At 42.4% G+C, this 26235-nt stretch overlaps 1 protein-coding gene across 4 annotated transcripts in view; it reads right to left on the bottom strand.

Moving 5' to 3' along the window:
* Positions 1–26235, bottom strand: part of akap13a (A-kinase anchoring protein 13a) — a 93392-nt gene that overhangs the window by 44254 nt on the left and 22903 nt on the right. For all 4 annotated transcript variants that reach the window (XM_086071385.1, XM_086071388.1, XM_086071386.1 and 1 more), the window contains exons 6-10: positions 24401–24584; positions 20562–20751; positions 19169–20417; positions 17968–18044; positions 3735–3789 (exon numbers count right to left, since the gene is read on the bottom strand). In XM_086071385.1, coding sequence (XP_085927511.1) covers positions 3735–3789; positions 17968–18044; positions 19169–20417; positions 20562–20751; positions 24401–24584 — 1755 coding nt within the window. The remainder of the gene's footprint in view (positions 1–3734; positions 3790–17967; positions 18045–19168; positions 20418–20561; positions 20752–24400; positions 24585–26235) is intronic.

Below are 26235 nucleotides of genomic sequence, written 5' to 3' on the forward strand. Positions count from 1 at the left end.
TTTTGTCAGATAAAGAAAAAGAAATAAAGCAATTTCAAGAGAGCCATCAAGAGAATGTCCACAATTCTGTGACTGAAAATTAACTCGATGTGTTTCAGATGTTACAATCAATGCAGCATCAGACGTTTTTCCATTTTCCAATCACATTATATCCATCATTTGTGGGTTTCACATCGCGAATCCTATTCGTGCAATTCAAAATGTGGTTTAAGCGTTAACTACATTGTAATTGAGCATTGACACCTGCAGGGTTTGTGCAGCCTTTGAGTAAAAGCATCAATGTCAAGTGGGGCTTTACAGCATGCTTGGCTTCTCTCCGCTTGACTAAAACATCCAACCCAACATGGCGCATACTTGCATTTCTTAAAGGAAACTCCCCTTCAAGCAGGTGATTGATGGATGTTTTTTTTTTTTACCCTTCACTGCGACTGGAGGTCAACGGAACAACTGGAATGGCACAAATGTTTATGTTTCGAGGCACATCTGCGAAAGACATCAGCAAATCCTCGTGTGTCTCGTGAGGGCCGCAACCCGACGAGGCGGCTTTGTATTCAAGACGCATTTCCAGTGTCACACATCATGACAAGCATGAATCGCTCTTCCACAACAACTTCAGAGGTGTTGAACATAACCGTTAAAAAAAAAGGAGGCCACAGAGAAGTCGGGAAGAAAATGTATGTTGCTAGAGGAGGGGGGGGGGGGGGGGGAATCAAGAGGAGATATGATCCCAACAAATCGTCCGCTTCCGAGGAAATGAATGTGGTGCGAAATCACGGAGGAGATAAAGCAGCCATCAGGCCTTCCTATCACAGAGCGCCCTCATTCCCCTTCCACCCGCACATTTTCATACTCCGAGTCGCTACCTTAAGTGTTTTCTCCCGACAGACACAGATTGCAGATAAAGCCTTCATTTATTTCCACCTCTTTGCTTCCCCAGCCGCTTATTCTCAGAGGACGCCAAAAGTTAAATGTGAGCAAAACACTCCAAGGTTACTTTTTGCAGAGTCAGTAGAGAAGCTAACGACTGTAGACAAACTTTGAGTATCTAATGAGTCTTCGCAGCCCTCAAAAAAGTATTACAGGTTACTGTCCGAACAAATGTGTTGCATGCGACAACAACGGCATTTTTTGCAGAGTCGGCATAACTCAAAATTGCCAGACTTCCTGCGTCTTTTCAGGCACACGTTTTTGATACTTTTTGCTGTTGTTGCCAATAGTCAATTCAGAGCTGCTTGTGTTCCCAATGGGAGGAGAATAGGCGTGAAGGTGATAGCGACAGGCTTTAGCGATGCAACACAGTGCTGGTCACCAATTATAAAAAAAACAAAAAAAAAAAAAACAATGCTGGTTTTATAAAGCAACACGGATTTCAGGAGCTCCGACAACTGAAGAATAAAAGTGGGGCAACATGTTTATCTTAAATAAGCCAACAAACGGTAATCTACTGCGACTATTATGCCAACGGAAGAATGCTTTCAGACATTTTACACTAATTTACAAAGGAAACAAACAAAAAAATCATTTGATCGATAATTACAAGACATAAATGTCCATTCACATGACTGTAGTGCATCTTTTTGGTAAACATCAAAAAGTACCTACACAAAGTTATGCCATGGACCAGTTATGTTCTCATGCTCAAAACCTTAAACGAAAGAAAAGGATGCGGAATATAGCAAACTGGACCAAATAGACAAAACTGTGGTGTTTGCAAGAACACGGTTGAACCATAACAGAAGTCAAACAGTTCTGGGTTTGAAATTAAGCACAGATAGAACAAAGATGTTTTTGAGAGGATTTTTGGGGTTTGCAAAAAATCAAATAAAACATTCAAGGGGCCACTCAGAGATGTAGCCGGAGCCGCGTGTGTAAAGTTGCCCGTCCCTACCATACACGCACACACACTTCAGGGTGTCTCGCCTCCACACCACACATGCACCCTCCCAACATACTGTACACACAAAGAATAAAATACACAATAAAATTCATAGATTCGTCCTGATTGGAGTCTAAAATTCTGATTTGCTGAGAGCCTTTCCACGACCAATCCCTCAAAAGTAAAAGTATAACCATAATGGATGCATGGCTGAATAAGAAGTAAAAAGCCTTTCACCTTTTGGATCAAGATCTCAACCCTGAATATGACCATGTTCGACCCTAACATAAAATATCCTGCATCATTAGAACGCGACTTGCGGGAAGCTTTAAGGGGGGTGCGGGGACGCTAACAAGCAAACACTACGGCTAAGGTAATCGGAGGGCAGCTAATTAAGACTGCCTGGAGCTGATTTATCAGCAACTCTCCCTGTAAGGTGTAAAAAGTTCAAGCTGGGCATTTTAAGGTCTGCGCTGATATTTAATGAAAACAATGTGGGGGTGAAAAAATGCCTGCGGTCTATAATGTTGCGGCACACTTGACCACTGCGAGCGTGGAGGACGCTGACGACTCATCAGCATCACTTCTATTTGCATTTGGCATCACTGATCTTAATTTTTGGTCGTATCTATTAGGGATAGGCCGATATTGAGCATTTTGCCGAATATCGTTATAGCCTTTTTCAAAAATCTGACGGCAGATGTAAGGTAAATCTAAAAGCATTTTAATCTCAGGAACTATTTATTTACATTTATATACATAACTTTATAAGAGATGCTGCTGACTCCGGGAACCTTCTGAACCATTTGTTTTTGTTCAACATCAAAACAAAGAAATCTGAAAGTTTTATTTTTGGAAAAAAATATTTATTGTAAAAATCTTGAGACGTACTGATAACCTTAGGAGCTCCCTCAACATTTTATTAGACATTAGAAAGGATGTCTATTATATTAGATCAAAAAAAAAACTTCTGCAGTCTGAAAAATGGTTCAATAAACATGCTTTAAGACATTACAACAGAGTGAAGATTGGCATTTGTATTTTTAAAAATGTTGATGCCAATATCCCCCTTCCCCAATTTACTGAAAATTAATATCGGCTCCAAATATCGGTTATCGGCCTCCTTGGCTACTGAAATCGGCCCCAGTATCGGCCCTGAAAATACCATATCGGTCTATGACTAGTATCTATTTAGCATAATTCCAGCTGCATATAAAAAGCAGTTTGCCCTCAGCTTGATGCAGTTTCAAGTTTTTAAATTTCTATTTACATTTTTCGCTAACAGATCGTCAAGAAGAGTCCAACTGTGCTTGCTTCAAGTAGCTTATTGACACCCCAAGTTGAAGTTGACTACAAAATTAACTGCACACATCTTAATATAACCCATACTTTTGATTTACAAACATCATGTTGCTAAAACACAATGCTATGCTAACAGAACTTTAGCTCTTATATACCTCCAAATAACGACGGTGCGGATAATACAACAATGCTCACAGGCATACTGTCTATGTCTTACCATTCCTTCATTATTTGTACTCTCACTTGACAGAAATGACATGCAAGTTCGTGAGAAAATAAAGGTTGTGGAGAGGAAGTCTGCCTTTTTTGTGTGTGGGTGGTGGGGGGGGGGGGGGGGTGTCATGATTCACTCTTAGCGAGACAAGGCAGCCTGAGGCCTCATAGTCAGAGAGTGTCTGTCGCTTTGGACAGAATCATTTGTACATGTGGAAAGTCACAGGGCAAATTAGCGATCAGCACAATCAAAAGTGTGGCAAAGATGAAAGGTGCTATTCCTGGGAAGTTAACGAAGCAACCATCAATTTGGGAAAAAAAACAGCAAGAAAGTTGGTCTTACCTGAGCGTTGCGTGTCGAGTGGCTGCTGTAAGGACGCCTCTCCGTCGCGGTGGATCTACGAGGGGGAAACAGGAAGACACTGAATCAGCCTCAGCAACATGTGACACGCGTCAGCCGGCGAGACTAAGTGATGCGACGGCCAGGAAGTGTTGGAAGGGAGGCGACAACGAGACGACTGCTTTGTAAGTCCCCCCAGAGGGTTAGGGGGGGGGGACGGCTCGGACACACGAGGCTTTGCTTCATATGTGCTCACTACGGCTATACAACAGCTGCGCGTGCGTGCGTGTGCTTGTGTGTGTGTGTGTGTGTGCGTGTGTGCACTTGTGCGTGCGAGAGCCTGTCAGGGCTGCTTTTAGCAACAGAGATGTCATACACACCTCCATGTATTTGGAGGAGGCAGTAAAAGCTTCAATGGTTTTCAGAACTGACTGACCTCTCGACTTAACAGACTCTTTGTGTTAAAGATGATGGAAACGGTGGAAAAGCTTTAGGAAGCTCTCTTTGACTTTGCATTACAGCCATCTTAAAAAAATCTGTGATGGAACACTACATAGCTTCAACTTTATTCGAAAGGCCTTGAGGTGTCAGGAACTTTCAATCAGAATCAGTGGACGCCTATCAATTAGTGATCGACCGATATGTTTTGTTCAAGGCCGATACCGATTATTAATAGTCAAGGAGACAGATAACCGATGTTTCAAGTTGATATTCATTTGCAGTAAAAGAGAAAATATTAGCGTAATTTTTTTTAATTACTTTTTTTTTATTAAACAAATAATTGTCAGCTTTGTTTAAAAATTAAAAAAAAAAATTGTAGGGAGCTTCAAGGATCATCAGCATGTGTTAAACTAAAATAAAAAATAAGTAAGCTTTCCAAACTTTCAACATAATATCTAAAAAAAAAAATTGGGGGGGGGGGGTTATTTAAAAAAATATAGTATAGGGAGTTCCCAGTATCAGCATCATTTTTTATAAAGTGGAAATTTAAATTAATCCATAAATGAAAAGTTTCCTGTATCTCACTGAGTGACAAATGATTGCTAATTTGGGGGTTTTGTCAGGGTTCATAAAAGGTTTCAAAAGATCTTTGCATACAGTAAAAAAAAAAAAAGGGTTTATTTTATCACACTCCTCTTTAAATCCCAGGGTGGACAAAACACAAGCTTTGTTAGAAACCATTGTTGGTGGAGAACTGATTTAATTGTCCCCCCTCCCCCCATCAGGGTGAACGGGCTTTTCTGTGATGGACTTCATTTTTAAACACTGCAATAGCTTTGACATGAAACACTGCCTCCTTTTTGAACGGTTTCTTTTTCTTCCCTATTGAAATTCTTCTTAGCTCATGACACCATCTTGTTTATGAGGAGGTGACAGTGAGTCACAGTGGTGGCTCACAGAACCCGTGTGAGCAAATGTAAACAAATGAGCTCTGCACTACTACACTTGTATGTTGTTTTATGATAAACATGGACTTGGGTGGGCGTATATCTGTGAAGGTCATTTTGGAGGGGCTACTTTCCGGGATCATCTCATTTTGTTTTCTTTTTAAACAGCAAATCTTGAATGGATCCTCAAACTTTGACACATGTCACCTACAATGGATTCTATAGGCCAGGCCATGGACCGAGGTGCACAAGGTTCTCTTCACCCTCCATCAGTGACGACTATTCATTAATATGTTATGAATAGATGTTGCCACAGCAGTATCTTGACATGTGTTATTTAGATGTACTGTAATTACATTGCATAACTTAATGCGTCCCTTGCCTAATTAATAGGTCGAACTAAATATTTCAAACTTACTTGTCCAAAATGGAACATACAATCATGGCTACTCTCAAAAGCTGGGTGAATATGACTTAAAAAAAAAAAAAAAAAAAAAAAGTAATGCACTCCAGCTTTAACATGGCATACATCACATGTGCTTATTTGTATACATGTAACTTGCATTCCCATGAGAAAGTAGGTTTGTGGGCCAGCTGACTGAGCAGTGATGTCATGTCCAAGTTAACAAATAGACTAAAGACAGTGCAGTCATTGATTAAGCAGACAGCAAAGACAAAAAAAAACAAGACCGCGAGTGCGTGACCTACGCAGAATGACTTCCATGTGAGGTGGCAAAGACTAATCTGTTCAGGAAGCTCCGCCCATATACGTGTACTCACACGCATACATCGAAACCCAAAACAAACGCGCACAGATGCTCGTGCCAACATCGCATACAGTCGTGTTCACATCAAACAGAGCCCAGCGAGACTGACGTGCCAATTTAGCGGGTCGCACATACTGTACGGACACACAGAAAATGACATGGCAGCGGAAGTTAACACTAATTCAGATTTACATCTTGAAGTGTTCCATGGACAGCTGCTTCTGCTGGATTTGAGGGGAAACAACACTGTGTTCTGCACTGCTGCATGCATGCTGGGACGTAAAATGGAGACTCACAGGCAACACGTCCATCTGGAAGTTGTTGTTGTTGTTGTTGACGTTCAGCTTAGTACTGTTCTCCAAAAAGCCCCAAAAATAGACTTTCCACCAATCTGATCGCCCAATATTACCCATATTTGTTCATATTGATTGACCGTAAAACAACACACAGCATCTTCCGTCATACGAGCTTTTTGAACACCGCTTCTTACATAGATACAGCCAAAGCAGGATATCGCTGCAACTGTGTGCGCTTTCATACGCCCAAAAGGTGTCCTGCCATTAGATAAATTGCATGACGTCAGCACTCGGGTCTGGTGTGATGTAATTCTGTTAAACCTCTCAGATGACGGATGCTAGTATTGCAAACAAAGTGTAATCACTTCAGATAAAACTGATCTTTTGTGAAATTCCCATGGCGGACAAAAAGAACGAATCCGACTGTGTTGCAATTGAAAGCAATTGGAAATGATCAAAGTTTAACGCCTTGCTCTGCTCACATTAGATGGCGTAGGCCTGTGCTTCTTCTTAATCATTGTCTGGAAAGCCCCCCAAGGAAAAAGAAAATATTTAGCCCGCCCCCCCATGTTCCCAGTGTCACTCGCGTCCATTAACCCTCAAATGACAGATTCAAACCAAAATGGTCAATTTCATGTTCAATTGTGTTGTTCCACGAGATGTTTTTGTGTGTCCTGTTACGATAGACACACATACACCCGATTTTGTGTCAATCGGTGGAACTGGTGTCGGGCCATTTTTATTCGAACTTACCAGAGAGCGCTACTAACAATGTTTTGTGGTAGCAGTCGCGTTGTGGACCCATAAAATGCATCCATTTTCATTCAGGAAATAAGCGCTTGCAAAAATTGTTTCAGACATTTTGAGGCACCCAAGAATCACAAACAATTCCAAGAGGGCCTAGTTAGCTTTATTGCGTTTTTTTACAACATGGATGTTTTCGAATCCCAAAGAAACTCACCATGAAAACGAGCCTTTATTTAGGCCATTAAATTTTTAATTTAAGTATCAAGTCAGTCTTAAAACTCTGATACTACTTCCAAAGTTAGAATATTGTTGGGTCAAATTTTCGCCCCCATTCATCTGTGATGTTCGCAGTTAGCACACAACCAGTAACGCCGGTCAGCCGAGCGAGGAAGGCACTGATTCCCCTGGCCCAAGCCTTCCACCCCCTCCTCTCAAATTTGGCCGCTTGGGTTCAAAACATATTTGTAGCACCAAGGGAACTAAACTGCACCCAGTAAAAACACATCTGCCTTAAAAATAAATTGACGTGAAAGCATCGTGTTTTACTGCAGTGACAAAACATAGGAAAGCACAAAACCTTTCCTAGCGATGTCTTAGCATGACTGGTGGATCATAGTACTTGCTAATACTAGGTTGACGTGTGTTTATTTTTTAAAAATGCGTACATAGTGCTTTAAAAAGGCATTTCATTTAGAATATAGTCATGCGTTCTCACAACTCGCTTAAATTATAAAAATGTGGATTATGCTCACAAAACATCATGTCAACAGAAATGTTCTTTCAGGTTTTCAAAAAATGCCATTGGTAAATCAAGACTGGGTTAGAGTTTCCAATAATATAGGTTTTAAAGCCAGGGCGGCGGTTTCCAAAGTATGATTTCAAGCCAGGGTGAGGGTTTGAGCATCCAGCATTGCTCTTAGCATGTGCAACATTTCAGTTTCTAAACTTGCTGCTGATGTCAGCTTCTGTTTGAGGCGAAAGGATGTGAGCGAGAGTGCGAGAGAGCAAGATTAGCGTGGGAAAAAAACATGTGGCAGTGTCGGGGTGGGCTAACATCTTCCTCCTGCCTCAGAATAGCAGCAGGTTCTGGCTCTGGGCCAAATTACTTGACTCCAGCCGGCATTTCACATCCCAGCGTCCTGATGCCCGTAAAACGCATCACCATCATCATCATCATCATCATCATCATCATGGAGTTTAGCGGTGCAGCTAACTGTTGATGCATTTTAATGCTAACTGGCATATAGACAGACGGAGCTGCTGTGCTGTTTTCCCCTATTTAACACATCACTATAGGTGAAATCAAGACAATACCGTCAACAACATGTGTTGCAGTCCCTGGCTTCAAAGCTTCGTTTGAAACCCTCACCTTCGCTTAAAGCCTTAAGTCTGACACAAAACCCCAATTTAAAACCCAAATATGCAACCCTGCTGACCCAGTCTCAAAACCTCATTTTGAAACCCGAACCCTTGTTTTACAAATCTCCTTTGAATCCATTTAACAGAATCGTAAAATCGTAATGTGAACCCTGGATTAAGACTCTAATTTAAGACTTTAAAACCTTAAACAGAGTTTAAAGTCCTAACACTCTGTTTGAACCCCTAACCCTGACCTGAAACCCCAACACTTGGGTTGAAAGCCCAATTTTAAAACCATAATCTTTCCCGTGAGTACTGAGGCACTAGCAAATACTTTGTTGATGTGTCACCTCTGTCATTTTTCGATTTTCAATTGAGTCTCGAAGAAGGAGAAGATGGAGGTGAACATAAAATGAAGGGCATACACATAATCAACGTTAGAATCATCTGCAACCATGCCACATTACGCCAATGAGCCAAGTCACGGCCAAGCTACGCCAACGATAATCACACACACACACACGCACACACACACACACACACACACACACACACACACACACGACGCTTAGACCAGGAGGAAAAAGTGAGGCACAGTGGAAAAAGAAAAGATTCTATACATGCTACTGCAGCTTTAAAGTGCAACATCTTGGGGTGCAATAAGAATAACACTCCAAGGCATATCAAACCCTAACTCTAAAACTTTACACCGGTTTGAAAGTTAAATTCATGAAACCTAACCCTGACTTGAAACCCAAATTTGTAACCATAACACTTGTTTGAAATCCTATCTTGAAAGGCAAACCTTGATTTGAAGCCCAAACATGAGCTGGAAACCCAATTTTGAAACCCAAACTTAATAAATCTGAGACTTTTACTTGAATCCGAACCATGTCTTGAAACCCTCAATTGACACCATAACCTTGTATTAAACCCACATTTAAATTCCTGACCATGGTTTGAAACCCTAACTTGAAACCTTAACCACTTCTTAAAACGGTAAATTGAAACCATAACATTTGATTAAAACCCTAACGTGAAAGTTCTAAAACGCTTGAAACCGTCATTTTAAAACACTCATTTAAAATCCCACCATGATTAGAAACCCTACTACTTGTTTGAAACTCTAACCAAGATTTGAAATCCAAACTTGAAAACCATGGCATGATTTGAAACCCGAATACTTAATTGGACCCTAACCCTGGTTTGAAACCCGATTTGTAAAACCTTAACCCTGAGCCCTAAACCTTGAAATTCTAACTTGTAAACCTAGCCATGACTTGAACTCAAATATTTGTTTGAGACCCTTAAACCTTGTTTATAGAATAACAATTCCACTTTGAGGGATGATTACAGCGAGTGCCACATGAGCATTCATGTAACAGCACCTGAGAGGGGTTAGCGCCACGCTAATGGCACGCTAGCATGACCAAACAACCCCACTGAGGCCCTAAAACGATCAAATGCAGTATCCACAAACCGCCCCGAGGGTGCGCGTGTGTGTGTGTTTTTTTTTTAATGAACAAGACCCTCGCAGCATCACCAGTGGAAACAAGTTAGACTGTTGTTTGTTCCACAGTTCTAAAAGCAGCGTTTGAGCAGCTCGAGACGCTTCCTTAAAAGTCACTTTCACGGGTGTAACTTTGCGTGTAAGTGCAGTTACAACCTCCTGTGGTTTGCAACCGACTGTTTTGGCGCTCGCAAAAAACTTTTCGGGTGGTCTTACCTTGATCAAAACCACGTTGACGGCCCTCTCGCCCTTGGCGCAGAAGCTGTACCTCCGCTTGTGGCGTTCGTACATGGTCTCCTACTCCCCAAAACAGAAAAGAATATATCCAGAGCGAACGGAGGGGAAGGAAAGCCGATGAGCTGCGCCTAACATCTGGACAAGGAGGCAGCCTCTGCACCCTCCTCCTCCTCCTCCTCCTCCTCTTCTTTCCCTCCCAAAGACTTGAGTCCGGCCTCTGGCAGACTGGGGCCCACCCCCCGCCCCCCTTCCTGGGCTCACTGAATGTCCCCCTCTGTTTCCTTCAGTCCACCACAACACTAGCTTGTATACAGTAGGACAGATGACACTTTGGCCATTGTGCGCTCAGTTGACACAATTAGGCCGGCGGGAGAGGGTCGACGCCCCCTAGTGGGCGAGGGAAGGAACCCGAGGGAGGCTCCTGGGGGAGTGGCACGTGGTGGGAAAGGCAAAGTGAGTACATGACTGAGTGTGCGCCACTGAGGGGCCCCAGGTTTTCTCAATCGAGAAAACTATAAGTGGAATCCCCTAACTCATCTACTTGAACTCATTTGCCCCCAAGCATGTATTAATACGTTCTGTTTTAAATATTGCCATGCTCCCAAAGAGGTATTTATAAGTTTTTACGTTTTTTATGCGAGAGCAAACCGAAGCCTTTCATGCAGCCTCTGAACTGAAGAGAATGGTTGAAGCAATGGTAGTTATTACCAAAACGGCAAGCAGGTGGCAGCAGAGTATAAGAGATCAACCAGGGCCATGTTGCAACAAGCTGTTTCCCTTACTGTTTTAAACAGATTTGTGAATAATGCTGAAACTTAGCTATATTCTAATGCTAATTGCTGCAAAACGGCTAGAGCAGATAGTAATATACTTTTTCCTGATGTAAATTATTTTTAATTTTTTTTATAATTAGTTAATTTAAAAGATAATATGCAATAATTTTAAAAAGATGGCTGCACCCAATTTAGCACTATGCTAGTTTCTATCTGTCCTTTGTCGAAATAAAACTTAGTAAGCGGAAGCAACACATAAAATTAACTTTGTAATGGATCATTTAATTTACTTACAAGTTGAAATGAGGGAAAATAAACATGCACTGCGTTAAATTCATTCAGGAACATAATTGTCCCTGAGGGGGAAAAAACAACAGCAAGGTTAAAGTAAAGGTTGTTCAGTTCGGAAATAGATACACTAACCCTACTCCGAAAGCTTGGTTGACACCTTAACCCAAATGTGAAACCCTAACACTAACTTTGATGCCACCCTAATTTCAAATCCTAACCCTTGAGCCCTAATTTTAAACACTTAACTGAAACCCTTAGCCACGTTTAAAAGCCCAATTTTACATCCTATCCCTTGTTGGAAATTCTAACACTCAGTTGACACCCTAATTTGAAACAGGCATGAAATTACAATTTGAAACCCAAACTTGAAACCCTAACCCTGACTTTGGAATTAGAATACTGAAAGTTTGACCCTACCATTATTTCCACTGGGAAAAATTGTTTCCACATGAGAACAAATCTGTGGTCGACTAAGTTCCCGTCCAGACCTTAGAGAATCCACTGTAATCATAGCGTTAGGGACGAAAAAACAGCATTTTTCGCTGGTTATTATCACTGGGGGGGTGACACGACTGAGTGGCTGCCAAGCATTCGGAAGATTACCGGCGGCTCGAATCGGCGTTCCCTCAAGAGCCATCCACATATCCTTGAGGGAAGAAACTCCTGGCTGCGCCCGATGATGTGTCATCAAACGTTGGGACGGCAGAGGATTAACTTTACAGCGTTTCTTTTATTCTGAATCAATACGCTTCTTGGTCTGACAAAACTGTAATCCCGGAAGATCCGACGGGAATCGCAATCAGCGGAACGAGTACGACAATGGCAGCAGACGGAAGCCAAATGGGTTTTCTGCGCTTAGTGGGAAGGGCAGCAGACAAGATGGAGGACACGCCAGGTGGCAGGCACACTATGGCGGAACCATATTCTTTCCCCAACGTGAGCGCCCCGACCTCTGGTCCTGGCATCACTTGTCTGCCAAACAAATGAGGCAGTTGGCGCGTGCTAACTGCCAACGCCGCCGCTGAGCGCCAGGTGTTTGACAAGTGTCAATCACACGTAGCACTCGTGGATGAATGGTTAAGAAGACAGGTGCTAATTCAGGGTAAGATTCTCCAGAGAAAAGGAGACTGAATGAAAAATGTACCATTGATCCTCATGAGTATTACTTTTTGTTTTGTTTTTTTAATCAGGTGCATCCACTGATATGTATATATTACTGGATAGCTGATAGCCCGTACACGTCCGTGCAAGCCGTTGAAGCCACAGGGCGGCCATTTTACCCCTCCCATCTTGCGAGCGGACTACTGTATAAATTATATGTACACGTACAGATTAGACATACTGGTATACAACTCGTAAGCTCTTAGTATAGGGCCAGGGGGCGGAGTTGGGGGGGTTGGTTGGCGGGGAGGTCTCTGTTTTTTAACAAGTGGACGGTATGTGCTGCTTTAAAGAGCCCTTTTTCTTTTATCACTCAGTTCCTTAGAACCAATATTAGATTTGGCAGAGGTATCTTTTGTTGAATTACAGGTATAATTATTTAATTAAAAATATACAAGTTTCCTCCTGTTAACACCATTAAGCATATAGTTTATACATACAAGGCAAATTGTAAAATGCCGGAAGTCGTCTTGTTTATGTTTAAAAAATGTAAAACATCATAACTACTGTCTCAATACTGTAAATGTATAGGATCGTATGCGAGAAACGTTTCTTGGGGTTTGTAATATGGCGGCCTCGCGGCTTCAAAAGTCTTGGCCTATTGGCTATCCAGTAATATATACAGATTAGTGGGTGCATCCTACAGTGCTTCTGTACAGAAAAAGTAAGCCCACAAACTAATACATTTTTGTAAAGAAAACACGTATCTGGAAAGCTCCTTCAGAAAAGCAGAAACTGCAAATAATTAGATAGAAGGAGAAGTAGAGCGTACAATTTCCAAGAAAACGCTGCATTTAAGAGATAATAACAGTAGTCCTACTTAAAAAATGTTTTCGCACACAAAGCCTGCTCTGCAAAATACGTGACGGCGGCCTCGCAAATGAGGTAATGACGCCTTCAAAACCACCTAAATACATTGCTTACACTTCCAACATCCCATCTTTGTCAAACTGTTTTCTTGCAATGACAGCGAACAAAACAAAATTACAGAGTAGCCTGGACATATGTAACATAGTCCAGGTGTTATTGTCCCCCACAACCCCAAGATGAGACCAACACATTGAAGAGAAAAAAGCGCAGGGCTCCCACTAGTAATTACATTTGGTATGTTGATGAGTTGTATTTGTTTTTATTTGTTTCTATGCCCCTCTGTCAAAATATTCCTCATCTGAAATCGGTCCGTGGCGCAAAAATGGTCATGGACTGCTGTTCCAAAGCACAGTCCCATTTGAGGTACCCTTGAGTAAGTCGCCAACTCCCCAGGCTGCCAGAAAGCCGCCCAATAAATGGAATCCCAAATCTTTTTTGTCACAGCTGTCAGTGTCCTGTCAGCCACGGTGAACAAACCGCTTGGCCCATTCCCTTTACTTCTTTTGACTCCTTTCATATCTTACACAATCCATAGGGGGACCAGTAAGACTTCCATCGCAAATTTCCCAAAACGCTACGTAATGCGGAATGGTCACACCTCAGCACATATATTCCGTTTTTGCTTCGGAGCCATGCTCGACAAGCCCAGAAGAACGTTGGTGGGAATTCAGGATGACGTGAATCTATGGCTTCTGGAATTTCTGTGAGGGACACACTTGAGTCTTCTTTTTCCGGTTAAAAAATATATATAAACTTTACAAACGAATATCAGTTGTTACCACAGCATTGCCTGAGACCTAAGGCGCAATGGTCCTGTCTGATACTACAAATGCTAACTACTGTACATTTATTGGCCATCACTTTATTCTGTTTATCTACAGCACTTGGGTGGCAGTAGGAACCCTGACCTTTGTTTCTGGCCACCTCCCTTTAGTTACCCTATTTGAACATGTCGTCCCACCTGTGCATCCCATGTCTACACAGAGGTGTTCTTTTAGTTGGACAAAATGAAAAACCTCATTTGGGAAAGCGAAATACCTCAACTGGCTCCTCGAAATGTGTAGAAGCAGTGGCTCTACTCCCGGGTCCCTTTGGAATCTCTGAGGGGCTACTGAATGGGTGGCAACAATGGAGAAATGTGGAAACCGTGAATTTAATTTTAAAAAATTGAATCATAATAAACTATTCACTGTAAGTACTTCATAAAAAAAAAATAAAAAAAATAGTTGGCATAGACAATGCACTTTCCCAACAATGTCAGTAAATAAATGAGATCCTCAAGCCAAAACAAAACTTTACAAAAAGAGAACGATTTGATACAGGTAAAGGTAAGTAAGCCGAGTAAATTTGACAGTGTTAATCTGTCAGCATGGCGTTTCATCAGACAATACAGGCTGTAAGTACTGGGAGAAAAAAAGAAATAAAGGAAATAAAAAAACAACAGCTGCCACTGCTGGCCCTTCTGCGTTTTAACTGTCGCAATGATTTTCACGCTTGTTTATTTTATGTAGCGGTTCGATATGCTCGCGCTCGTTTAAGTTTCATGAGATGCTGTTGCGCGATGCGATTTACATATTTCAACACCAGACAGTAATTCAACTGTGTTGCTCCAGCAACATGTTACTGTCTAATAAATCACAACAGAGATGATCTGGCAAATGCGACTAAATGATCTGGCGTCTTGATAGTGTGCATATTTTTGTCATACCAGGATATCTCTGGCTTCCTTGATCTATTGATTCCTTGTGACGTAATGTGCAGGGGAAAAAACAGCTCGCTTGTTTCACCACGCCTCCCTCCACTGTGAGATCAAGCAACGCTTCAGCCCCTGCTGCACATTGTGCAGCCTCATTGGAAATACAGCACATTCAAACAGGATCATATGGCAAGGGAAGGCACCGTCTAGGACAGAAGGGTTTGCGAGGCAAGGCTGCTCCCTGCTGGCGAAGGTAGCTTACTAGCGCTGCAGAGAAACATCTGGCTTTCGGAGGCAGAGAAAAAAACGGCAATGTGAAACCGCAAGCCTGGAATATGCGGAAAGCCGCTCGGCCTTTCGGCTGCCGAGGAATCTGTCAGTCAGCAACATTTCAGGGAGAAGATGGCCTCCATGTGCTCGTGCATAAATAAACTGAAGCAGGGGAGATCCTGTTGCACGGTTTGAACTCCATGTAGAAGTCCGCTTTTTAAACTCACAGAATCAAAAATGAATGCATGAGTCAAAAGGAAAATATGTCCTGGGGGCTGCAAATGTGTCGCTGGCACCTCAAAGTGCATGTAAGCAAATTTCAATCTCATTACTCTCTCTTCGCCTTTCACAAGATTTCCCCTTGACTTGCTAAGTGACATTTATCCCTGCCTGCACGGCCGCGCCTGCCAAAGACTCAGGGGGGAAATTTTTTTTGTTTTTGTGCTAAATGACCAAAGTTCACGTCGATGCGGCAGAATAACACGGTGCTGCACGGCAGACATTTTCTATGGTTTAAAACAGAGGTAAACATTGAACAACCTGAACCCGAACCCCCCCAATTTATTCACCAATTTGCGTTTTTATCTGTGGAACCTATCTAGGATATGCACTGAAAAATTCACCTACTGTATTTCCATTTTTTGGGTGTTTCCTGTAACACCCTAATGTCCCAAGATGACGGCAAAAAAAAAACAACAACAACAAAAAACAGGAGAGTGGTAATTGGTGTCAAAGAAGTATGTAGTTAAATAGTTCTATTTAGAGAGGCAAGCTTTGTATGTCAGGGAGGAGCTAGACTTGGTCTGGGTTGTTATTCGAAGTCGTGGAGAGTCTTCGCAGCATGTGCATATGGCAGTGTTGTAATTTGAGTCTAAGTTGATATCCTGAGTGATTATCCTGTGGTGTGGAGTGCATTAAGAGGGATTTTTCTTCCTCTGAAAAGAGTGTGGGCACACAATCATAAACGTTAAAGTTGTTAAATATTTAAGATGCTGGAAACAGAGGCCTGAGTAACGTGAGGAGGAAATTCTCAGGCTGTGACAATTTTAAAATGATAGCTGAAACATTTGGTAGGAATCACATTAAAAGTCTTTAATTGTGTAGTTAGGTTTTTGTTCACTTCCAAATATGTTTTTATTAATCGTTGATGAATAGGGATGTAACGGTAATGGCAATATCGTGATATTAAAACTGCCACAATATCGTCGCCGTCGGCATGTCACGATATTGAAAGCAGCACATCTGTTAAAAAGTCAGGTTGATTTCCATTTGTGCACTTCTATCACCCTCTGGTGGTTAGTTCTTTAGTGCCGTTTAATTTTCACAAGGCATGTTTTGGCCCTTCTGTGTTTAAAATCCACGCTTAATGGTCATACAGTATGAAGGGGAACGTGATATGTTTGTGAACCGAGTCAATATGTGGAGGAACTTAATGTGTTCTTCAATGTGAACTCAGTGTGTGCCAACCTCCCCACAATATTGTGATAATTATGGTATCGTGAGCTTCATATCGTAATAATACCGAATCGTGATGTTGGGATATCGTTACATCCCTATTGATGAAGTGGGTGGAGATCACACATACCGATAACGCGACCAAATATGGGCATTTTCTGACTGTCTCCGAAAGGTTACTCTGAAGTGTGGTGTGTGATCTGCTCAGAAAATGGCCAGGGTCGACAATCATAGTTGTTAAATACGTTCGGTATACAAAACCACATAGCTACTGGAACTCACTTTACACTGCGCTCGGTATTGATGTTAACTTCCAACAAGCAGTAAGTTTCATCTGAAAGTTTGTTTATGTGCTGTTATTTTGCTTACCAACAAATGTTCAACCGGGTTAAGCTATTGTGTGAAATACAGCTTCTATGAATTGAGGTTTACAAAAATGTGGACAATTTTACATTTGCAGGCAGAGAACTACTGGTTAGTTCTACGGGACATCCTTTGTGCCCACATCCCTGCTTAACTTAAGATTATTTTATTGATCGTTTACGACACAGGTTAAGGCTTGTAATGGAGGTGTCGGGAATAAGACCCAAACTTGTGACCTCGGAGAACGACTGGACTTGGACTGACTCAAGAGTAGACTCAAGAGGTAAGGCCAATTATGAATAGTTGCTAAGTGGTTGCTATCTGCCTCTTACACTATTATGTTGGAATAACAAGCCAAGTTAAAGAAAGACAGAAATAGCGAACAACCCAAAGTACACTATAAAAAGACAGAACCTTCTTAACAAGGCTCCAAACTTTGTAACTGTACATGTCAGAAATTGCTTAAATGCCATCGGCGGGTGCTGCTTTTCTGGTTAGTAACAGATCTGAACTGCAATATACACTTAATAGTAGTAAGTGTAAATGTAGTAGTAAGTTAGTACCAGCTTTGTTTTCTACTTTACCTAATAATCAAGATGCTTTTTGGACAATTGTAAGCTTTCAACTTTGAGGGAACACCTTTGGGGAAGACCCTTCCTGTCTCCAATGTAAGACCTTTAAGGTGTTGTAGTTGTGGTTAGCAACAAAGCTGTACTATAATATTATGTTTCATATCTTTTTATCTTCTCCTTTCAACAATTAAAATCACAATTTTGAACAATCATGAGCTTCCGAGTAGAGTTCCTCAAAGGTGGGCTTGGTTTAGGTCTGTGTGGATGAACCAGAATGGTCGGTGGCTTATAATTTTGTCCTTTTGACCACATAGTGGACCATTAACACCTTACAAACAAATAGTGTGCATACCTTGATATGTAATGTGTATGAGTGTTTATGGCATATTTTTCATGCTAACAACAACAAAAACATTAATAATAATAAGTATTATTAATATTATTATTATTATTACGCCACACCTCTACTGTGGGGACTTACCGCGGAAGAGTCCGTCTCATCTGCTTCCTCAGCGGCACAGGTGGTCTCGGCGTGTTCCGACAAGATCACCGGCCCCTCTGGAGAACACGCACACACACACACAAACACACAAGTCAGATGGTGGGTGCAATGACAAAGCGGCAGCATGGAGGAATCAATAACAAGTGAAGAGAGACATTTTTACCCTGGCGCACGCACGCACGCACGCACACACAAATACACACACGAATTGGAGCAGCCTGGGGCTAAAATAACTTTGTTGCTGTGTTTCTCTGTCTTCACTTTTCCCCCTTGCTATATTGATTAAATATCATGTGATCCTAAAAATTCCACTGGGAGTGTGTATGACTAAAACTCAAAAAGTGATTTGATCATTCCTTTCTATTTTGTTTATAAAAGTCTTTTATTCCTGAAAGCTGAAATTTGTGTACGGAGCAACTGCTATCTCTGTGTAAAGCAACTCTGCAAAATAATTTGATCCAAATGCTTTCATCTACAGGCATCTCATATTATCCATTAAAAGAGCTGTACCAAAAAAGTTTTTTAATTTAAATATTATAAATTAAAAAATCACCACAATTCTTTAGACTCAGTTACTCCTCCCTCTGTGACTTGAGTTTCTGTTTAATTTAAGACGTGGCTGGCTTTTCAGTAGCCGGGTTTACATGCACATTTTTGTCATATCGTTTGCTAATGAACGCTAACACAAAAGTCCTAATTGGAGTACATCTTTGAATGATAAAACACATCTAAGCCAAAAATATATTTTTTTAAATAATGAAAAAAAAAGCACAAACTGGGCCCTTCTTGTGCCATGTGATCACATGGTTTTATGTGATCCCTTTCACTAGTTTCTTGTTTACATAGAAATGCCATACGTGGGGTCAATGTAAACTGAGGACCTCCAGAAATTTGCATTTTATGGTCATATGAATGTTATTATGATATATTACAAGCATTTATGGCTTTTTATAACTTTTGCTCAGACGTTTTTATTGTTTTTTAGGATTGCATGCCGGGCTGTATATAATGCTATCGTGAACCGGACTTGGTCAAACAATCTGAGATTTCCCATCCTCGTCTTCAGTATGATTAATCAAGTTGAAGAAATACAAAGTATTTATTTTTTCTTTTATATTTTGTCGATGTTTGAAATGGCTCATCATGATGACCTTTAGTGCTGACTGAATTTCATCCATACCTTCATTCAGGTCAGCACTGCTGGGATTTTCCTCTTCCACCGTCCCCGCTGAAGAATCTCTGCCTAGCGACAGGTCAGTCTCAGAAGGTTCGGCAGCAGTTGGTTCCTCGGGTTCCTCGGGACGCTCCTCTGCGTGGAAGCTGGGCTCCAAACCCATGGCAGTTTCCTTTGAACTTGTTACGGGTTCCGCTGACGTTGGCGAACACGTGCCACTTTGGTCTGGCGTCACGTGGTCCACTTCTTCCGCAATAAATCCCTCAGTCGGCTGCTGCTCCTCCAATGAGGTACTTTCTGCGGTGGGGTGGAATATGTCTGTCGTACAGCTTCCGACTGACTGGAAGCTGACGTCGTCGTCACTGGACAAGCCGTGGGTTAGGTCCGAATCGGGATCAATGCCGGATTTGAGCATCTGATCAGGTGAGCCCTCAGTCTTCTCTGGATTTTCCTCTCCAGGTGACACAGCGACGTCGGCATCCTCAGTCACGTTCAAGTCCGAAATAGTCTCCTTATCCGTAGTCTGCTGATCAGGGTCTTGCCATTCCGCCGCATGATCCTGGCCAGCTGTTTCCTGGTTTTGTTCCGAGATGTTTACATCTGGCGGAGGTTCCCCCTCCCCGGGAGGCGGAACATCTGATTCCAGGCTTACATCATCGCTCTCTGCCGGAGGTGGGAGGTCCTCTTGCACTGAAGCTTCCTCCTTGCCTAAGGAGTTTCCGTGGCAAAGGTCCAGGCCATGAGTCAACGCCTCGCCATTTTGGTGACACTCCCGGACTGGAGCGTCAGACGATGGCGACTGGCCCATGACTGACCCTCCACCGCTCTCTGATACTCCGTTTACTTCCTTCCCAGATAAGTCCTCTCCCTCTGCGTCCTCCCGTCCTTCTCCTCTTTTATCAGTTTCCTGCTCTCCCCACCCTGGCGGTTGAAGGCTTTCCACAGGCGGCGGGCTTCCCCCTTCTTGCCTTTCACACAAAGTCAAGTTCTGTGCGCTGTCAGGCTGTTCCCTTCCATCTGCCCTCTTAGACTCAAGACACACCCAATCCTGAAGAAGGCTGAGGCCATGCTCCCCGGGGTGTACTATGGACCCGTCTTCCTCGTCGCCATATCCATAAGTGGCACGACCGCCGTTTTCAAGCTGATTTTCTGGCGTGTTTGTTTGCGGGCAGCTGGTCGTCTCCGGCTCGACACCCTCGCTGCACTCAGCGGCCGTGTGCAGGCAGTCTGAGCGCAGCTCCAGCACAGACAATCTCTGTGGGAAAAGACAAGGTTAAGTGCGCAGTTGGCTGTGTAATTGCATAAGGTGTTCCGCCGCTTATACAAACCGAGCCCGGAGGGGTGAGAAGTCGAGGGCAGGGAAAAGACAAACAATCAAACGCAGAGTTCCATGACTCACCTTGGCGTGGAGATGACTCGTCAAATGCAAAAGCTGCTCCACGCTGCGGCCAAGGCTGGGCGAGTCGTGGCCCGGGTACACGCTTTGCGTCAGGGCGTGCAAGCCGGGGTGGCGGCAAACCACGAGGGCGTCCGTCGGCACCGGCTGGACACGCTGGGGGCCTCCGTCCGACTCGGTGTCTGCCTCAGCCCTGCCGCCGAATAAACACTTAGATCAACCCCCGGAGGAAGAAGCTCAGCCCCGATTGGCCCATCAAGCACAGAGAGTTTTAACAGTGATGTCAGCTGATCCGCACCCCCCTACATTTGCTGCCGTAATCCAGTTACAGTGAGAGCAAAGAAAGTCATTGTGGTTGTTAACGAGTCTTTTTTTAGCGGTTTAGAAGATAGTGGGTCATGCAATGATGAGCAATTAAGGCTACAAGCAACGATGCATGAGCCCTCGCACCTCTGCGTCTATGCTGAATAGTCAAAAAGATCATCAAATTTTGACACCATGCTCCAACAATGTAGACCAACAAGCTTGGCAAATAACATCTAGGATAGTTGCTTTGATTGGGAGTCGGACATATTTGGATGAATTCTCTTGCACAACTTGCAAAAGTAGGAGCCCCAAAATATTTGTTTTAAACCAAAATAGACGACTTTATGTTGAATTTTACGCATGGTTCCTTGCCATCCTATTTGGTCGTGACCCCAAAAACTCGTTTTGTCTAACTTTCTAGGGGGTGCGAACGACTTCCTGTTCATTTTCAGACATGAGTCTGAGACTTTTTCCTACGACAGAAAGTCCTCAAGTTACGGCGGAGTTCCGTTCCTACGCTGGCGATGTAACCCGAATTTTGACTTAAGTCGGATTTCTCCGTTAAAATTGATATTTACATCAAAATTCTTTGTACAGTAATTTTAAATAAACATATTAGCGCGACCCGGAACCAATATTTCGTGTTTCCGCACGGCACGGACATTCATTGTTGACGGACGACAGAGCAGAGCTAATTCAAACTTAAACACGGAAATGTGACCACTGATCTGAATATATGACTGGCTAGCCGATAGGCCAAGACTTTTGGAGCTGGGAAGCCGCCATATTGCTCCTCCCAAGAAACGTTTCTCGGCATACGATCCTATACATTTACAGCATCGAAACTGGAGAACATTTGAGACAGTACTTTGTAGAAAGTAGAAACAGCAAGATTTCTTTTGTTTTAAATTTGTTAAACATAAACAAGAGGACTTCAGACATTTTACAACTTGCCTTAAATACTATACTGTATAAATGATATGCTTAATGATGTTTACAGGAGAGAACTTGTATATTTGTATTAAAAAATTATAACTGTAATTCAACAAAAGATGCCTCTGCCAAATCTAATATTGGGGTCTAGGGAACTGAGCGATAAAAGAAAAAGTCAAGCAGCACATACCGTCCACTTGTTAATTAATTCATGTAATTATTTATTTTACTTGTTAAAAATAATTACCACCCCGCCCCCTGGCTCTATACTAACTTCCTACGACCTGTATATGTCTAATCTGTAAGAATACCATATATTTTATACAGTAGTCTGCTCGCGAGATGGGAGGAGCAAGATGGCCGCCCTGTGACTTCAACGACTTGCACGGGCGTGTATGAGCTATCGGCTATCTAGTCTTATATTCACATCAGTGAATGTGACGCGCCTGATGGCGAGCCGACCTGCTCAATGGACATCCGTTGCTGGAGGTAACAACAACACAACTTTAAATAACTTTAAAATGGTGTGATTACTGTAGGAAATTAACAAAAAAAGAAGGTTCTACGGACGAAGCACAGACGTTGTTAAGTCGAAACAACGTAACTCAATAGTTCACTCCAGAACCATATATAGAAAGAGTTTGGCCAACTCGGTTTCAATCAGGGTAACAAGATGGCGTCCATTTGTCATGTGACCAGCAGTTGACCAATCACAGCGTGACCAATCACACATGACATATGGACGCCATCTTGTTACCCTGCTGAAAACCGAGTGGGCCAAACTCTCTCTATATATATGGCTCTGGTTCACCCAATTTGGTGGAACTGGTGTTGGGAGTTATTGTGCCCGCGAACGAGTGGGCGGCACCGTTTGCGCAACGCTGGGTGGACCACGTTTAGCTCCTCAAGTCACCAGTGACCTCAGACCTCATGTGGAAAATGTCATTACTCGTGATTAGGGAGGGCAGGCAGTTGCTCGAGGGGCGTTGGAACGCGCCCCACATGACGCTGTCACTTCAATTGTGTTCTACAGCAAAGCGGTGAGATTTACGCTGAGAGAGGAGAAGGTCCACCCTCACTTGACGCCGTATCGCAGTCCATTTAACAAATAGCTGCTTCATATCGCGCAATAATGACAATCTGACCTCATTAGCATGTCGGCATGAGGAAGCCATTGCAGGGAGAACACATGCCGTTCCTTCGCCAGTTAATCTGTGAAGATGACCCTGCTGTCTGTGTGTGTGCGTGTGTGCGCGCATGTGTGCGTGTTTGTGGTTGTGTAAGTGTGGTAAACACATCATTAGACAGCAAAGTCGTAACTCGGGCTTTTGTGCGGCAGAATAGTTTTCCATTGCTATGGTTTCGGCATGGAAAAATACTGGGAGAAGCTTTCCAGTGTGCCCTCAGAGAATTTAATGTTCACCACGATCAACCAAATTGTCGGGTTTGTGGTGCTGCAGCGAGAGAAATTAAGTGACGCATAATGCGAGCTGAGAGCTGCTTAAACTTTACGTTACTTCTACTGTGCAGCTAAAATGCTAAGCTAAAGGTAGTGTGTGTTTATTTTGGCTGAGACGCAAAAATTCCTGGCAAAATTTCCAGAATGATCTTGAGAGGTGATGAAATGGGTTGGCCTCTCTAAATATTTATTAATTCATTCACTTTAATTAAAAACATATCATTCAAGGTTTTTGTGTGCATTTACTGTACTGCCTTTAACTATTTCTGCTTTATTTACTAATTGGTAATTTATGTATTCAACCATTCAGTTGTTGTAATAAACTATTTTATTGAATTAGTTTTTGGATTGAAATCACTATTGAAATGAAAAATGAAATCGATTGTATCCATTACTATAAAGTTATTTTGCATTCGTTCATTTACTTACATTTATGTTTCTGTGTTGTATTTATTCCAATAATTTTGTAATAACCTATTTTTGTCATTTTCATGGATACATTTCATTATTTGATTCAATCATTATTGATCTAATTATTTTTTACTTATTTGCTCCCCAAAACGTATAAATAATCAAATAAAATATTACCATGGTCCCAAAAACGTATTTATAAGTTTTGTTTTGTTTTTTGCTTTGATGCAGCCTCTGAACTGAAGAGAACGCTTGAAGCAATGGTAGTTATTTTTTTTTAAAAACGGCCAGCAGGTGGCAGCAGAATATAAGGGATCAGCCAGGGCCATGTTACAACAAGCTCTTTTTCCCAGTGTTTTCAACATGTTTGTGAATAATGATCAAACATGCAAAATCAGTCAAAATCCAGTAAAACAGCCGGGAGCGAATGGGGTTGCTTCAGTTAAATGCACTTTTGCATAGCATCTATTTTATTTTTCCACCATTTATTTTTGTCATATTTAATCAAATAAATATGAGAAATGAAAAATTACACTTGACTACGCACAGTTTTACCTTTACTGAATTTTACTGCCCTACTTCCTTTTTCTCAAAGCATCAGTAGCTTTCTGTCCCGTTACTCCCCAGAAATGATGATTCCATATTTCTAGTTGAAGCACACCACCATGGTACATCAAGACTTCGAACAGCCTGTATGAGTGGTGAAGAGCCCATCAGCTGAGCGGGAACTCACTGTGCAAGGAGCTGCTGCAGGCTGGTGTGACCCCGGAGCCCTGCGACGGCAGCGGGTGTGTGGCCCTGCTTATTCGTCAGCCGGGCCGCGTCCCTCGCCCCTGGCTGCCACAGCAGGAAGCGTGTCACGCGGACCAAGCCTTGCCAGGCCGAAAAATGCAGCAGGGTCTCCCGCGGGTGCAAATCTACAGGAGAAAGGGAAGGGTGCCCAGAATGGGAATTAATACAGTGGACAGTATTTATATTTTTTGGTACGGAGCATTCAGCGGTTAGGGTGTTCTTTAGGTTTAGTGTTGTGGATAGAGTGACAAAGGTTTTTTTTTTCTTCTTTTGGTTCTTTTACATATGATTTTTCTTTGTCACTTAAGCTGTTTTTACATAAAAGAAAAAAAATGAAAATGGAAAAAAAATCCCCAGCAAATCATGATTGCCAGCACTTGCTCGTATTACTTTATGGTCATCCGGTGAATTTGGGTTAGTCAAGAACCAGTCGCGGAATGCTAAACCAGAAGAACCAGCGGCCTACGCAACAGCGGACTGGTAGTACAGAGTATTACTCTGTATTTATGACTACTCGGGAACGTTTACTAGCTTCCGAATGCTAAGCTGGAGCGAACCAGCAGGCCTACGGAGCTCGGATTCACTGAGCAGCCGAAACCCACAGCGAAGCAAGTGGAGGTGGGCGTGAGCGGAGGCGGTGTGAGAGGAGGCAGAAATGCGGCTGTCGAGGTGGATGTAAGGGCTGCCTTTACTATTCATTGCAAAAAAAATTCATCTTCACTAACTTTTTGCAATATGCATGTGTTTCAGCATGGGAGATGGGAACCCAGAAAAAAACCCACACATATAAATGCATGTACACACACATGCGTTGCGACCAGGGAGATGTCTGTCATCAACATCACCGCCACCGATCGGCCTGTCACCATCAGTCACCTGACAGAGCCGATAAACGTGTCCCACACTCGTTGAGACGTTGTCACACGGCGAGGCGATGACGGCGGCGTCTAAGAAGCTGTCACTTGTGGTCACTTAAGGAGTTTATCTTTGGGGCGGTGAGACCTTCGCTGACAATGCTACTTGATGAGGCAACTCCGGGAAAATTTAGAATTTTCAAGGCAAAAGGTCCTTAAAGGCAGCACTCTAAACGTTCCCGAAGTTGTTGTTTGAGATGATTTCGTCTGTCTCTCTGCCAACCAGGACTTGCGGAATCCAAAAGTGTATGGTTTTCATCAGACTGCGTGACGGGCGAGGCAGACATCTTCATTTGATTAGTGATCTTAACTGCATTTTGCTTTGTTGACCCGACTAACTGCAGTCTGCCTGCGTTTGGTCACGCTGGTTCATGAAAGCATCCGTTCAGCGCGCATGCTAACCCTGAATCAAAGTGTGTTTTTTGCGTGTGTTTTTCGTACTTTTTTCTTGAAATTAAATATGTATTATTTCTTATTTTATTATGACTTTTTACTTATAAAATAAGCACTCATTATCAAAAGTATTCTAGCTTTTTTTCAGGGGGAAAAAGTCCCTTTCACCTCAAATATGCATTCATTCTCAAAAACATTTTCTTGTGAAATAAAATAAAATAAATAAACAAAATTGTGATATGATATTAAAATTGCCATGATATCGTCATCGTCATGTCATCTTACGATTTCTAATATGAGCTTCTTTTTCTTTTTCTTTTTACAATATCGTGAGTTTTTACACAGTATCGTGAGCTTTCGTGATATTTATCGTATGGTGGCATTTGGATATTGTTTAATGCTGTCAAAGTTAAAGCTTTAACTCATTATTATTCACAAAAAACTATTGCATTAATCATGTACTAACGCA

Source organism: Leptonotus elevatus, chromosome 3, assembly GCF_054856555.1.
Source record: "Leptonotus elevatus isolate MCC_2025b chromosome 3, RoL_Lele_1.0, whole genome shotgun sequence".
Lineage (NCBI taxonomy): Eukaryota > Metazoa > Chordata > Actinopteri > Syngnathiformes > Syngnathidae > Leptonotus > Leptonotus elevatus.